Source organism: Triticum urartu, chromosome 7, assembly GCF_003073215.2.
Source record: "Triticum urartu cultivar G1812 chromosome 7, Tu2.1, whole genome shotgun sequence".
Classification (NCBI taxonomy): domain Eukaryota; kingdom Viridiplantae; phylum Streptophyta; class Magnoliopsida; order Poales; family Poaceae; genus Triticum; species Triticum urartu.
The window spans coordinates 502160502-502176360 of record NC_053028.1 but is presented as its reverse complement, the minus strand read 5'-3'; the positions used below and the strand labels follow the sequence as shown (position 1 = coordinate 502176360).

The 15859-nt window shown below is 45.7% G+C and overlaps 1 protein-coding gene across 1 annotated transcript; it reads left to right on the top strand.

Annotated features, from left to right (window-relative positions):
- The first annotated feature begins 756 nt into the window (after window positions 1-756).
- Window positions 757-5445, top strand: LOC125525597 (crooked neck-like protein 1). The gene is made up of 4 exons (XM_048690613.1): window positions 757-2627; window positions 4123-4336; window positions 4445-4643; window positions 4850-5445. Exons 1-4 carry the CDS (start codon window positions 1002-1004, stop codon window positions 4968-4970), a joined length of 2160 nt encoding a protein of 719 aa, XP_048546570.1. The 5' UTR covers window positions 757-1001; the 3' UTR covers window positions 4971-5445.
- The last annotated feature ends 10414 nt before the right edge of the window (window positions 5446-15859 follow it).

Below are 15859 nucleotides of genomic sequence, written 5' to 3'. Positions count from 1 at the left end.
CTCGTATTTAAGGACCGTAGTGGAGCATTCCGCGAGTCCCGAGACCGTTGTGTTACATGTTGGAGAGTACGAGGACCGTAGGTATAATTATCTCACTTCACACCCTAATGCCAACTTAAATGGGTGGAAGAGTACAAGACTTGTTTAGCACAAAATTACATTGAAAGTTATTTGCAAAGCGCATTTTTAGAAATAAATTGATACTAAACTGACACCGAAGGTAACCTCAGAGTCGAGGGTAGCCACGAAGGAGCACACCGAGTGAGTGACATATAGAAACGAAAACAAGCTAAAAAACTACTAAACATTAAGGAGTACTTACTAGAATCCTCGAGGGAGAGGCCAATAAACTCGATAGAGAATGAAGTGTTGGCGGAACGGAAAGAACGAGATGTGCATAGTTTCAATTTACATGCTTGTATTTTTTTTGCGATGGTATTTGTTTACGATTGTCACTGCATTGCGAAGGGGCTAGAAGATGACGGGGATGGACATAATACTACAAATTTCACAAATATTTTTAACTCAAATATACTTGAACTTGGCCAATTTGAGTAGACATTTGTTTTGGATTTTTTATTTTTGAACTCATTCGTTTTGGGTTTGGTTCCTACGGTGTGTGTTTCGCGCGTGCTCGATTAGTATTTTTTTTAGGCGGTATTCGAGTAATATCGATATCAGCATTAAGTATTAACCCCCTCGTGATAAATATTCCAACACGAGCACTTAAACTACGTTTTACAGATAACCCCTCATCCAGCAAAAAGACCGAACCCCAAATCGAGCCGAGCCGCTCGGCCTCGCTCGATCTGCCCCGCCCCCTCGCGCCGCCTTCCTCCGCCCCATCTCCTCGCCCTCCTCCGCCCCACTCCGGCGTCGAGTTCCGACGCGCCGCCGTCCGCGCGTACAAGCAGACCTAAAATCCAATTACCCCGTCCCTTGCCCCTTCCCATCATTCTCCTCCTCCCAAAACCCTAACCCTAGCACAAACACCGGCCGCCATGGCGCTCACCACCCGCGGCGGCGGCGGCGCCGACCAAGCGCAGCCTCCGCCGGCCCCCGACGCGAGCCTCGGCTTCCTCACGAAGCGCGACACGGAGGTCAAGCTCCCCCGCGCGACGCGGGTGAAGAACAAGACGCCCGCGGGGGTCCAGATTACCGCCGAGCAGATCCTCCGGGAGGCCCGGGAGCGGCAGGAGCCCGAGATCCGCCCGCCCAAGCAGAAGATAACCGACGTCCACGAGCTCGCGGATTACCGGCTCCGCGAGCGCAAGAGGTTCGAGGACCTCATTCGCCGCGTCCGCTGGAGCGTCTCGGCGTGGGTCAAGTATGCCAAGTGGGAGGAGGGGCAGAAGGACTTCGCCCGGGCTCGCTCCGTCTACGAGCGCGCCCTGGACGTCGCCCACCGCGACCACACCCTGTGGCTCAAGTATGCCGAGTTCGAGATGCGCAACCGGTATGTCAACCATGCCAGGAACGTCTGGGACCGTGCCGTCTCGCTCCTACCCCGCATCGACCAGCTGTGGTACAAGTATATCCATATGGAGGAGCTTCTTGGTGCTGTCGCCAATGCTCGGCAGGTCTTTGAGCGCTGGATGGGGTGGCGCCCTGATATCGCTGGCTGGAACTCATACATCAAGTTTGAGCTGCGATATGGGGAGGTTGAGCGCGCTAGGGCAATCTATGAGCGGTTTGTCGCCGAGCACCCGCGGCCCGACACGTTCATCCGGTATGCCAAGTTTGAGATGAAACGGGGAGAAGTAGAGCGGGCACGGCGTGTGTATGAGCGTGCAGCGGACCTGCTTGTGGATGATGAAGATGCGGAGGTGCTGTTTGTAGCATTTGCTGAGTTCGAGGAAAAGTGCCGGGAGGTGGAGCGTGCTCGTGCGATATACAAGTATGCGCTTGACAGAGTGCCAAAGGGCAGGGCTGAGGATCTTTACAGGAAGTTCCTGGCATTTGAGAAACAATTTGGTGACCGTGAGGGGATTGAGGATGCCATTGTGGGCAAGCGGAGATTCCAATATGAAGATGAGGTGAGGAAGAACCCACTCAATTACGACTCATGGTTTGATTACATCAGGCTGGAGGAGAGCGTCGGGAACAAGGACAGGATCAGGGATGTGTACGAGAGGAGTATCGCAAATGTTCCTCCTGCAGAAGAGAAGCGGTACTGGCAGAGGTATATCTACCTTTGGATAAACTATGCTTTGTATGAGGAACTTGATGCACAGGACATGGAAAGGACCCGGGAGGTCTACAGGGAGTGTCTGAAACTCATTCCACACAAGAAATTTACTTTTGCTAAGCTGTGGCTGATGGCCGCGCAGTTTGAGATAAGACAGAAGAACATAAAGGCTGCACGGCAGATTCTCGGTAATGCAATAGGTATGGCGCCCAAGGGGAAAATATTCAAAAAGTACATTGAGATCGAGCTTTATCTGGGCAACTTTGACCGCTGTAGAACTCTATATGAAAAATACATCGAATGGTCTCCAGCAAATTGTTATGCCTGGAGGAAGTATGCCGAACTGGAAAAAAACCTTAGTGAGACTGATCGTGCTCGATCAATATATGAGCTTGCTATCGCTCAGCCAGCCCTTGATACGCCTGAAGTTCTATGGAAGGTATGTTGTCCTTGCTGTCCTCTTAATTGATTCACATTTTATGTTTTGTAAGTGAACTATTGAATATACTTTTCCTATGTATCATTATTCCTCAAATAAGCACGCATGAAGTTCTGTGTTAACGTTATTTATTATATCATAATATTTGATCTGCTCATATATCTAAATAATTTCAGTGTTTATGCATGGAAGTGTGTTGGTATTATTCGCCACCTTTGTTCATGTGTGCTGTGATGTGATATGATGGTTAATTTTGTAACATGCTGACACGCCACCTAAAGAGTAGACAGTAGAGATCAGAGATCGATGTGTTGTTGAGCTCTGCACTATTTTGAGGGTTACATGAACTAGATTATTTCATGGGAAAAGGTGGTTGTGCTTCATTTTATGTTCTGGAAACCGAAGACCAGCCTTTTTATTTTTTTGTACTATTCAACTTATGGCATTATGAGTGTTAGTTGATTACTCTGGATCTGTTACTTTTTGCATTATATCCTGCCAACTAAAAATTATCAGGTCTTAGTAACTACCAAAGCATTTTTAAACCATGTCTCTTCAGCCTCTGCGCTCCATCACAGTTGCTTGAATGGTTAATAACTTATTTGTGAAAAACAACTGTTGGACAATGCTCAGAATCGTCATAGTTGAGGCCCCTTTTTTTAGGTCTAGGTGGGACTTTGTTGACTTGTGTTCTTCAGTCTTCTCCCTGGCAAAGCAGAGCCATTGGAACTATATGTGTCCAGTCAGCAACTGAAAACATACACTTCCTTGTGCTGCTGGAAGAGATTGGTGATCACTCATCAAATAATACCCATGGAACGAATCCAGACTCAGTGAGTTGTGAAGACCACTGACCCCAATAGGAATACGGAAGATTTAATGATTGAAGAGAATAGTACAATTAACAACTAAACCTAAAGGGATCCACTTGTCACAGAAGCAGTCTATAACTAATAGGAAGCACCTATCTCTTACTTGATATCTGATTGATCTTGCAGAGCCGAATTGTTTGAACTTGATTGACCTTATAAACGCTAGTTCAATTCCAGGACGACATCATATAATATACGTGAGCCTCAATCATTGATTTTGATTAGACACTTCTCCTTGTTGAATGAGAATGAAGGAAGAGTGCCAAACGACTAAAGCTAACAGCCAGTCCGGATGCTTTTGATCTCTTAGCTACAGTTTTAAGAGAGAAAAAACCAGTGCGCTGTCATCTGATATATTATGTCCAAATAATGCATTGTGTAACATGGGCCTTTTATTCTTAGGAAATGTTTCTGAGATTTTATCTATATAAGATGCAGCATTGATCCTTGTTAAATACGTACTAGATGTAAATGTTACATTTGAGACATCTAGAAAAATGACGCATTTAAGAAAAATGACTTATGCTTAACTGAATCATTTTTAGTGCCTTTTACTTCCAGGTCTACTTGTGATTTTAGTTATTAGGGATGCTTACTAACTCTTCTGCCTTTTGAACTTACAGGAGTACTTGCAGTTTGAAATTGATGAAGATGAATTTGATAGAGCAAGAGAACTCTATGAGAGACTGCTTGATAGAACAAAGCATTTGAAGGTATGGATCAGCTTTGCTGAATTCGAGGCCTCAGCTGGCTTGGGAGAAGACGCTGAAAGTGAGGAGAATAAGAATGATGCTGGTTATCAGGAACAGCAGCTCGAGCGGGTCCGGAGGTGTCGGGGTGAGTAACGAGCTAGAGAACCTACTTTGGGCATCTGTAAATCCTTTTTATGTTCATTTTGCGATTCATGGTGCACTAAATCTGACATTGCTCTGTTATGGTGGTCAGCTGTCTTTGAAAGGGCATTCGACTACTTCAGGACAAATGCCGCAGAGCTAAAGGAAGAAAGAGCGATGCTCCTGGAAGAATGGCTCAAAAAAGAGTTGAGCTTTGGTGATCTTGGTGATGTCACGTTAGTGCAGAAGAAGGCGCCAAGGAAAGTCAAGAGGAAGAGACCACTCCCCACAGACGATGGCTCCAATATTGCGTATGCTATTTACTCTGCTCTTTATTCTTGGCACTACTGTATTTTCAGAAGTTGGTGGCTTGCCACGTTTAGCATGCTCTGTGGCCATGTCCAAATTCTGTTAAGAAATCAATATAAAACAACTAGCGCTAACAATATCTCACATAATACTTTTGTGGTTACTTCCCACAAATTTAGAAATATACTGACATCATTTGCTCTACCAGGTACGAGGAGTACATTGATTATATCTTCCCTGATGAAGTCACTTTGGCGCCGAACCTTAAGATACTGGAAGCTGCTTATAAGTGGAAGAAGCAGAAGGCAAACGACACGGAGGACGACTGATCTGAACATCGAGAGGCTGCCTGTTGTGAATGGTTTTCCCACCGTCAGAGATGAGTGCCACCATGCCAAAATCAGACGTGGAGAAGGTGCCCTCTTATATACCCTACATATGGCATTTTTGCGTCTTGTTCAGTTGAGTTATCGAAGCTGTGTGTCTGACGGATAGATGCTGAATTATCTGGGTTCTGTTACCCCCGGATTGAACTGTACGTTCGTTGTTAGAGTCAATTTATCTTGGTTTTGTTACCCGGGTTCCTTGGGTTGAATGTAATTCAACATGTATTATTTGAGCTTAGCACTATATCACGTTTCTCCCATTTGGTACCTGGTGCTAAGCTGCCAGATGAGTGTTTTCTTAACAGCGAAACAGAGCCGTCTTCAGTTAGAAAATCCGTTGGGAAACTGTACGAGCCGATGGGCTTGAAATATTATTATGGGCTTTGAGTTTGGCCCTAAGATTTAGCCTTTTTTCTCTCTTCTCGCTTTCTTTTTAAAATTCTTCAAATATACTCCTGCATTTTCATATTAGTTCTAAGAAAAAGATACTACCTCGTCATCTGTCTTTGATTGTTTCAAAATTTAGTTTGAATTTGAACGAAACACCAAGTTAATCTGAGAAATACCAATACCAACCTTTTAGAGCATCTACAAATGGATCCTTCAAATCCTCCCCAAACGCATCGATGGACAACATGGTCATCACCTGGATTGAAAATTGCCTGGACACCGATGGACAACATGTTTATCACCTGGATTGAAAATTGCCTGGAAGTGTCCAGCGTGTTGGATTTGACAGGCCGAACCCATCCCAAATCTCTTCAAATCATCCCCAACAAAGCTCAACCTGCTATCTTCCTCTCCTCTCTTATGCCTTGTCCGCATCGCCACCACCCTAGCTCAACCGCGGCCCTAACTCCGCCGTCGTCCCCACCTCACAGCGCAGCCACCAGAACCCACAACGTTGTAGTCCGTGCCACCACCAGACTCCACCTCGTTATGTCCTACTCCTTCGGACATACCTCACCCTTTGTGTTAGATAAAATGTATGAGCGTTTTTTATTCTTTTGCTCATTTGTAGGCAAACGATGGATTCATCAGATGATGAAGAGATGCTGAAAGGATGATGAACATAGAGGGAAAAAAATGAAGAAGTAAGAGAAGCATGTTCTGAACTTTAAGGGTTCGATAAAAAAAGGCAGGAGGGTTGTCCGGGATAGGATAGTTGGCGCACGACTTTCTACACGGACTACTTCAAACTAGACCCAACATACCATGAGGTTCTTTTTTCGATGTCGCTTTCAAATGAGCAGATATTTGTTTTGAACTTCAAGCTGAGGAAGGATTGTTGCAAACAAATTTTTTTCTCTCCTTTGTAGAAGTGCACAGCTTCGCAGGATGCTTGCTTATGGTAAAGCCGCATATACCACTGATGCTGAAATCCGCATGGTAGAGACCACATGCCTACAAGCCACAATGAAATTTGTATGGGCCATGGTGAAGGTTCTTTTGACCGGAGTACCCGGGAGAACCAACTATTGAGAACCCATAAAAGTTATTGGCAATTGGAACATCAAGAGGTTTCCCCGATATGCTCGGTTCAGTTGATTGCATGCATTGGCAATGGAAGAACTGCTCAAAAGGTTTGCGCAGACAGTACTAAGGTCACACCAAAGAGGCCACCATCATATTTGCAGCAGTGACATCGAAGGACTTGTGGTTTTGGCATGCTTTCTTTGGTACGTCTAGTTCTCACAATGACATCAATGCCATGCAATGATCTTCGTTGTTGAAGAGAATCTGTGATGGGGATGCTCCGACGTGCACCTACACCTTTAACGTGCACAACTATAAAATGGAGTACATGTCCATGTGTAAGTACTCAATAATCTTATAGAGCATATGTGGACCCACGCTGAAAATCCATAAATTTTATGTTTGAATTATGCACTCCGAAACAATTTATGTTTGAAATATGTAGTTTTATGTACGGATAACTTTTATTTGTGTGTGGTATTCATAGTTACATGTATTCATATCGTCAAATGATGGGTGTGCATGTTTGAAAATAAACAAGACAAAAGATTTATCATTTTCATTAATTAAGGAGAAGGTTTAGACATAAGCCGCAAAGCTGGAAAATAAAGTTCTACTCTTGCTACATAAGTAGGCTCAAAAGCTTGGCTCTAGCAAGCGCCCAGTGGCGGGCTTCCTCCTTGATTATGCCGACGATAATCGTTGTTGGAGCGGTTGTGTTGCGGAAAATTCTTGCATTTCGTTCCTTCCAAATTTCTCATGAGATCTGCATCATAATCGAAGCAAGGGCCTTCGTGTATTGGTCTCCCGCGCCCACAGCCTTGATCTAGCAAGCTCTAACCGAATCCTCATCCCGCCGATGGGTGCGCATGTGTCTACATGGATTTGAGGTTTGAAAAGTGCGGGTTTTGGTTGCAAAGGAGGACATTCGCGGGAGGCACCACGTTGTCCTCTTATATGTGGGGACGCACCGGCAGATGTTTAGGGTCCAGATTTGAGTGAATCTATACTTACTCAACTACTAACTCTGAATGTTCTCGCTATCGAAGGATTTCTTTCTGTCTAGTTCGTTGTAGATGCTCTTAGTTCTTTTTAGAAAAAGAGGATGATCCCCGGTCTATGTATCTGAGCGATGTATACGACCACTTTATTAATTATTCTCATAAGACCTTATAAAATCATACAACAACAAGACTAAAGCCACTGTCTAAGCAACAACTGTTGCTACACCTATCCAATTGATGAAGGGGCGCAGATAGTCTAGGCCCAATACCAAATAGACATCGCAGCCAAACCTAAACATCTAAGACCTGAGATCCCAACTAGGACGCTTGCCGGGTATGGAGCACCTAACAGTCCGGCACACTCCTCAACCAGGACGCCTACCGGATACGAGGCCGCCGCAGCCACCTGCCACCAATCCATCTTCAGAGTTGTACTGTTGAATGTACCGTGCCAGGTCTCTCTGTCATCGACGCCACCATGACGCCCGACAGCGTCGTCCTCCTGCGCGAAAATATCCTCCCACAGCAAACTCCGAATCTGCACTGCGCCACGCCGTTAAGATCCGTCGCCATCAGTGTGTAGGATGAATCACCGCTCCACCAAAGAATCCGTCCTCTGGTCCCTCGATCACGTGTGTACCTCCAAGAATGACGCCCCCAAGGGAGGAACGACACTAAAGCGACGCCGTCATCCGATCATCCGATCTAGGGTTTCCCTCGGAGGTAGCAGAGAGTGGCCTTGAACTTCTCCATGGTGATACCTTCAGGAAGGGAACGACGCACATAGCGCCGCCACTGCCGGCCTTAGCAGACGCAGAAGGCAAGTTTTCACCCAGATCAGTTCAAAGGGATCCAACTATCGTGCACGGGCCGCCGTCACCACTAGCACCACCCTGGAGCACCGGCAGATCAGCGAGCCGCCGGCACCACCGCATCCAGATCGCCGGCCATGCCGGGCCGCCGCCATCCCCGCGCCGTCCGGGTCAGAGACGGAGCCGCCGACCGCGCACATGAACCACCGCCGCCAACACACGCCGAAGCGTCGCCGAGAGCCCAGCGCCCGCCACCGCTTGCCGAGGGCCGGCGCCGCGTGGCCCGAGCAGACTCCCACGCACACCAGGGAAAACCACGAGCGTGAGCCCTGCCGTCGCCCCCAAGCCCGCGCCGGCGCGCCCCACCTCCAGCGTGCCGTGAAAAACCACCGCGATCCGCTCGCGCCAGATCTAGCAAGTCGTGGGAGAAGAGATCCCGGTGGTGCTAGCCCCCCCCCCCCCCCCCCCGTGTTGGGGATCGTAGCAGAATTTAAAATTTTCTACGCATCACCAAGATCAATCTATGGAGTAATCTAGCAACGAGGGGAAGGAGAGTGCATCTACATACCCTTGTAGATCGCTAAGTGGAAGCGTTCAAGTGAACGGGGTTGATGGAGTCGTACTCGTCGTGATCCAAATCACCGATGATCCTAGTGCCGAACGGACGGCACCTCCGCGTTCAACACACGTGCAGCCCGGTGACGTCTCCTACGCCTTGATCCAGCAAGGGGAGAAGGAGAGGTTGGGGAAGACTCCATCCAGCAGCAGCACGACGGCGTGGTGGTGGTGGAGGAGCGCGGGACTCCAGCAGGGCTTCGCCAAGCACTACGAGAGACGAGGAGGGAGAGGGGTAGGGCTGCGCCAACAGAGGAAGGACATCATGTGTTGGGCTGCCCCTTTGCCTCCACTATATATAGGGGGAGAGGGAGGGCTGCGCCCCCACCTAGGGTTTCCACCCTAGGGGTGGCGGCAGCCCCAATCCCCATCTGGGGTGGCGGCCAAGTGGGGGGGAGAGGGAGGCGCACCAGGCATGGGCCTTAGGGCCCATCTGCCCTTAGGGTTTGCCCCCTTCTTCTCTCTAGGCGCATAGGCCTTGGTGGGGAGGCGCCCTAGCCCACCTAGGGGCTGGTCCCTTCTCACACTTGGCCCATGTATGCCTCCGGGGCTGGTGGCCCCACCTGGTGGACCCCCGGACCCCTCCGGTGGTCCCGGTACACTACCGGTGATGCCCGGAACACTTCCGGTGGCCAAAACCATACTTCCTATATATCAATCTTTACCTCTGGACCATTCCGGAACTCCTCGTGACGTCTGGGATCTCATCCGGGACTCCTAACAACATTCGGTAACCGCGTACATACTTTCCCTATAACCCTAGCGTCATCGAACCTTAAGTGTGTAGACCCTACGGGCTCGGGAGTCATGCAGACATGGCCGAGACAACTCTCCGGTCAATAACCAACAGCGGGATCTGGATACCCATGTTGGCTCCCACATGCTCCACGATGATCTCATCGGATGAACCACAATGTCAAGGATTTAATCAATCCCGTATACAATTCCCTTTGTCTAGTGGTACGATACTTGCCCGAGATTCGATCGTCGGTATCCCGATACCTTGTTCAATCTCGTTACCGGTAAGTCTCTTTACTCGTTCCGTAACACATCATCCCGTGATCAACTCCTTGATCACATTGTGCACATTATGATGATGTCCTACCGAGTGGGCCCAGAGATACCTCTCCGTTTACACGGAGTGACAAATCCCAGTCTCGATTCGTGCCAACCCAACAGACACTTTTGGTGATACCTGTAGTGTACCTTTATATCCACCCAGTTACGTTGTGACGTTTGGCACACCCAAAGCACTCGTACGGTATCCGGGAGTTGCACAATCTCATGGTCTAAGGAAATGATTGTTGGGTAACGTAGTAATTTCAAAAAAATTCCTACGCACACGCAAGATCATGGTGATGCATAGCAATGAGAGGGGAGAGTGTGATCTACGTACCCTTGTAGATCGACAACGGAAGCGTTAGCACAACGTGGTTGATGTAGTCGTACGTCTTCATGGCCCGACCGATCAAGCACCGAAACTACGGCACCTCCGAGTTCTAGCACACGTTCAGCTCGATGACGATCCCCGGACTCCGATCCAGCAAAGTGTCGGGGAAGAGTTCTGTCAGCACGACGGCGTGGTGACGATCTTGATGTACTACTGTCACAGGGCTTCGCCTAAGCACCGCTACAATATTATCGAGGACTATGGTGGAAGGGGGCACCGCACACGGCTAAGAATATGATCACGTGGATCAACTTGTGTCTCTAGGGGTGCTCCCTGCCTCCGTATATAAAGGATCAAAGGGGGGGTGCGGCCGGCCAGGAGAGGGCGCGCCAGGAGGAGTCCTACTCCCTCCGGGAGTAGGATTCCCCCCCTTTCCTAGTTGGAATAGGATTCGGGAGGAGGGGAAAGAGGAGAGAGAGAAGGAAGGGGGCGCCGGCCCCCTCTCCTTGTCCTATTCGGACTAGGGGGGAGGGGCACACGGCCCAGCCCTGGCCACCTCTCCTCTCTTCCACTAAGGCCCACTAAGGCCCATATACCTCCCGGGGGGGGGTCCGGTAACCTCCCGGTACTCCGGTAAAATACCGGTTTCACCCGGAACACTTCCGATATCCAAATATAGGCTTCCAATATATCAATCTTTATGTCTCGACCATTTCGAGACTCCTTGTCATGTCCGTGATCACATCTGGGACTCCGAACAAACTTCGGTACATCAAAATGCATAAACTCATAATATAACTGTCATCGAAACCTTAAGCGTGCGGACTCTACGGGTTCGAGAACAATGTAGACATGACCGAGACATGTCTCCGGTCAATAACCAATAGCGGAACCTGGATGCTCATATTGGCTCCTACATATTCTACGAAGATCTTTTATCGGTCAGACCGCATAACAACATACGTTGTTCCCTTTGTCATCGGTATGTTACTTGCCCGAGATTGGATCGTCGGTATCTCAATACCTAGTTCAATCTCGTTACCGGCAAGTCTCTTTACTCGTTCCGTAATACATCATCTCACAACTAACTCATTAGTTGCAATGCTTGCAAGGCTTATGTGATGTGCATTACCGAGAGGGCCTAGGATACCTCTCCGACAATCGGAGTGACAAATCCTAATCTCGAAATACGCCAACCCAACATGTACCTTTGGAGACACCTGTAGAGCACCTTTATAATCACCCAGTTACGTTGTGACATTTGGTAGCACACAAAGTGTTCCTCCGGTAAACGGGAGTTGCATAATCTCATAGTCATAGGAACATGTATAAGTCATGAAGAAAGCAATAGCAACATACTAAACGATCGAGTGCTAAGCTAACGGAATGGGTCAAGTCAATCACATCATTCTCCAAATGATGTGATCCTGTTAATGAAATAACAACTCTTTGTCTATGGTTAGGAAACATAACCATCTTTGATTAACGAGCTAGTCAAGTAGAGGCATACTAGTGACACTCTGTTTGTCTATGTATTCACACATGTATTATGTTTCTGGTTAATACAATTCTAGCATGAATAATAAACATTTATCATGAAATAAGGAAATAAATAATAACTTTATTATTGCCTCTAGGGCATATTTCCTTCAGTCTCCCACTTGCACTAGAGTCAATAATCTAGTTCACATTGCCATGTGATTAACACCCATAGTTCACATCGTCATGTGACCTATACCCAAAGGGTTTACTAGAGTCAATAATCTAGTTCACATCATTTATGTGATTAACACCCAAAGAGTACTAAGGTGTGATCATGTTTTGCTTGTGAGACAATTTTAGTCAACGGGTCTGTCACATACAGATCCATAAGTATTTTGCGAATTCTATGTCTACAATGCTCTACACGGAGCTACTCTAGCTAATTGCTCCCACTTTCAATATGTATCTAGATCGAGACTTAGAGTCATCCAGATCTGTGTCAAACTTGCATCGACGTAACTTTTTACGACGAACCTTTTGTCACCTCCATAATCGAGAAATATTTCCTTATTCCACTAAGGATAATTTTGACCAATGTCCAGTGATCTACTCTTAGGTCACTATTGTACTCCCTTGCTTAACACAGTGTAGGGTATACAATAGATCTGGTACACATCATGGCATACTTTATAGAACCTATGGCTGAGGCATAGGGAATGACTTTCATTCTCTTTCTATCTTCTGCCGTGGTCGGGCTTTGAGTCTTACTCAATTTCATACCTTGTATCACAGACAAGAACCCCTTTTTGACTGTTCCATTTTGAACTACTTCAAAATCTTGTCAAGGTATGTACTCATTGAAAAAACTTATCAAGCGTCTTGATCTATCTCTATAGATCTTGATGCTCAATATGTAAGCAGCTTCACCGAGGTCTTTCTTTGAAAAAACTCCTTTCAAACACTCCTTTATGCTTTGCAGAATAATTCTACATTATTTCCGATCAACAATATGTCATTCACATATACTTATCAGAAATGTTGTAGTGCTCCCACTCACTTTCTTGTAAATACAGGCTTCACCGCAAGTCTGTATAAAACTATATGCTTTGATCAACTTATCAAAGCGTATATTCCAACTCCGAGATGCTTGCACCAGTCCATTGATGGATCGCTGGAGCTTGCATATTTTGTTAACACTTTTAGGATTGACAAAACCTTCTGGTTGCATCATATACAACTCTTCTTTAAGAAATCCATTAAGGATTGCAGTTTTGTTATCCATTTGCCAGATTTCATAAAATGCGGCAATTTCTAACATGATTCGGACAGACTTTAGCATCGCTACGAGTGAGAAAATTTCATCGTAGTCAACACCTTGAACTTTGTCAAAAACCTTTTTTTCGACAAGTCTAGCTTTGTAGATAGTAACACTACCGTCAGCGTCCGTCTTCTTCTTGAAGATCCATTTATTCTCAATTGCTTGCCGATCATTGGGCAAGTCAACCAAAGTCCATACTTTGTTCTCATACATGGATCCCATCTCAGATTTCATGGCTTCAAGCCATTTTGCGGAATCTGGGCTCACCATCGCTTCTTCATAGTTCGTAGGTTCATCATGATCTAGTAGCATGACTTCCAGGACATGGTTACCATACCACTCTGGTGCGGATCTTACTCTGGTTGATCTACGAGGTTCAGTAGTATCTTGTTCTGAAGTTTCATGATCATCATCATTAGCTTCCTCACTAATTGGTGTAGGTGTCACAGAAACAGGTTTCTGTGATGTACTACTTTCCAATAAGGGAGTAGGTACAGTTACCTCGTCAAGTTCTACTTTCCTCCCACTCACTTCTTTCGAGAGAAACTCCTTCTCCAGAAAGTTTCCGAATTTAGCAATAAAAGTCTTGCCTTCGGATCTGTGATAGAAGGTGTATCCAATAGTTTCCTTTGGATATCCTATGAAGACACATTTTTCCGATTTGGGTTCGAGCTTATCAGGTTGAAGCTTTTTCACATAGGCATCGCAGCCCCAAACTTTCAGAAACGACAACTTTGGTTTCTTGCCAAACCACAGTTCATAAGGCGTCGTCTCAACGGATTTTGATGGTGCCCTATTTAACGTGAATGCGGCTGTCTCTAGAGCGTATCCCCAAAATGATAGCGGTAAATCTGTAAGAGACATCATAGATTGTACCATATCTAGTAAAGTACGATTACGACGTTCGGACACACCATTACGCTGTGGTGTTCCGGGTGGCGTGAGTTGCGAAACTATTCCACATTGTTTCAAATGTACACCAAACTCGTAACTCAAATATTCTCCTCCACGATCAGATCGTAGGAATTTTATTTTCTGGTTATGATGATTTTCAACTTCACTCTGAAATTCTTTGAACTTTTCAAACGTTTCAGACTTGTGTTTCATTAAATAGATATACCCATATCTGCTTAAGTCATCTGTGAAGGTGAGAAAATAACGATATCCTCCACGAGCCTCAACATTCATCGGACCACATACATCTGTATGTATGATTTCTAACAAATTTGTTGCTCTCTCCATAGTACCGGAGAACGGTGTTTTTGTCATCTTACCCATAAGGCACGGTTCGCAAGTACCAAGTGATTCATAATCAAGTGGTTCCAAAAGCCCATCAGTATGGAGTTTCTTCATGCGCTTTATACCGATATGACCTAAACGACAGTGCCATAAGTAAGTTGCACTATGATTATCAACTCTGCATCTTTTGGTTTCAATATTATGATTATGTGTATCACTACGATCGAGATCCAACGAACTATTTTCATTGGGTGTGTAACCATATAAGGTTTTATTCATGTAAACAGAACAACAATTTATTCTCTTACTTAAATGAATAACCGTATTACAATAAACATGATCAAATCATATTCATGCTCAACGCAAACCCCAAATAACACTTATTCAGGTTCAACACTAATCCGGAAAGTATAGGGAGTGTGCGATGATGATCATATCAATCTTGGAACCACTTCCACCACACATCGTCACTTCACCATTAACTAGTCTCTGTTTATTCTGCAACTCCCGTTTCGAGTTACTAATCTTAGCAACTGAACTAGTATCAAATACTGAGGGGTTGCTATAAACATTAGTAAAGTACACATCAATAACATGTATATCAAATATACTTATGTTCACTTTGCCATCCTTCTTATGTGCCAATCACTTGGGGTAGTTCCGCTTCCAGTGACCAGTCCCTTTGCAGTAGAAACACTTAGTCTCAGGCTTAGGACTAGACTTGGGTTTCTTCTCTTGAGCAGCAACTTGTTGTTCTTCTTGAAGTTCCCCTTCTTCCCTCTGCCCTTTTCTTGAAACTAGTGGTCTTGGCTACCATCAACACTTGATGTTTTTCTCGATTTCTACCTTCGTCAATTTCCGTATTACGAAGAGCTTGGGAATCGTTTCCGTTATCCCTTGCATATCATAGTTCATCACGAAGTTCTACTAACTTGGTGATGGTGACTAGAGAATTCTGTCAATCACTATCTTATCTGGAAGATTAACTCCCACTTGATTCAAGCGATTGTAGTACTCAGACAATCTGAGCACATGCTCACTAGTTGAGCGATTCTCCTCCATCTTTTAGCTATAGAACTTGTTGGAGACTTCATATCTCTCAACTCGGGTATTTGCTTGAAATATTAACTTTAACTCCTGGAACATCTCATATGCTCCATGACGTTCAAAACGTCTTTGAAGTCCCGATTCTAAGCCATTAAGCATGGTGCACTAAACTATCAAGTAGTCATCATATTGAGTTAGCCAAACGTTCATAACGTCTGCATATGCTCCTGCAATAGGTCCTTCACCTAGCAGTGCATCAAGGACATAATTCTTCTGTGCAGCAATGAGGATAAACCTCAGATCACGGATCCAATCCGCATCATTGCTACTAACATCTTTCAACACAATTTTCTCTAGGAACATATCAAAATAAACACAGGGAAGCAACAACGCGAGCTATTGATCTACAACATAATTTGCAAAATACTACGAGGACTAAGTTCATGATA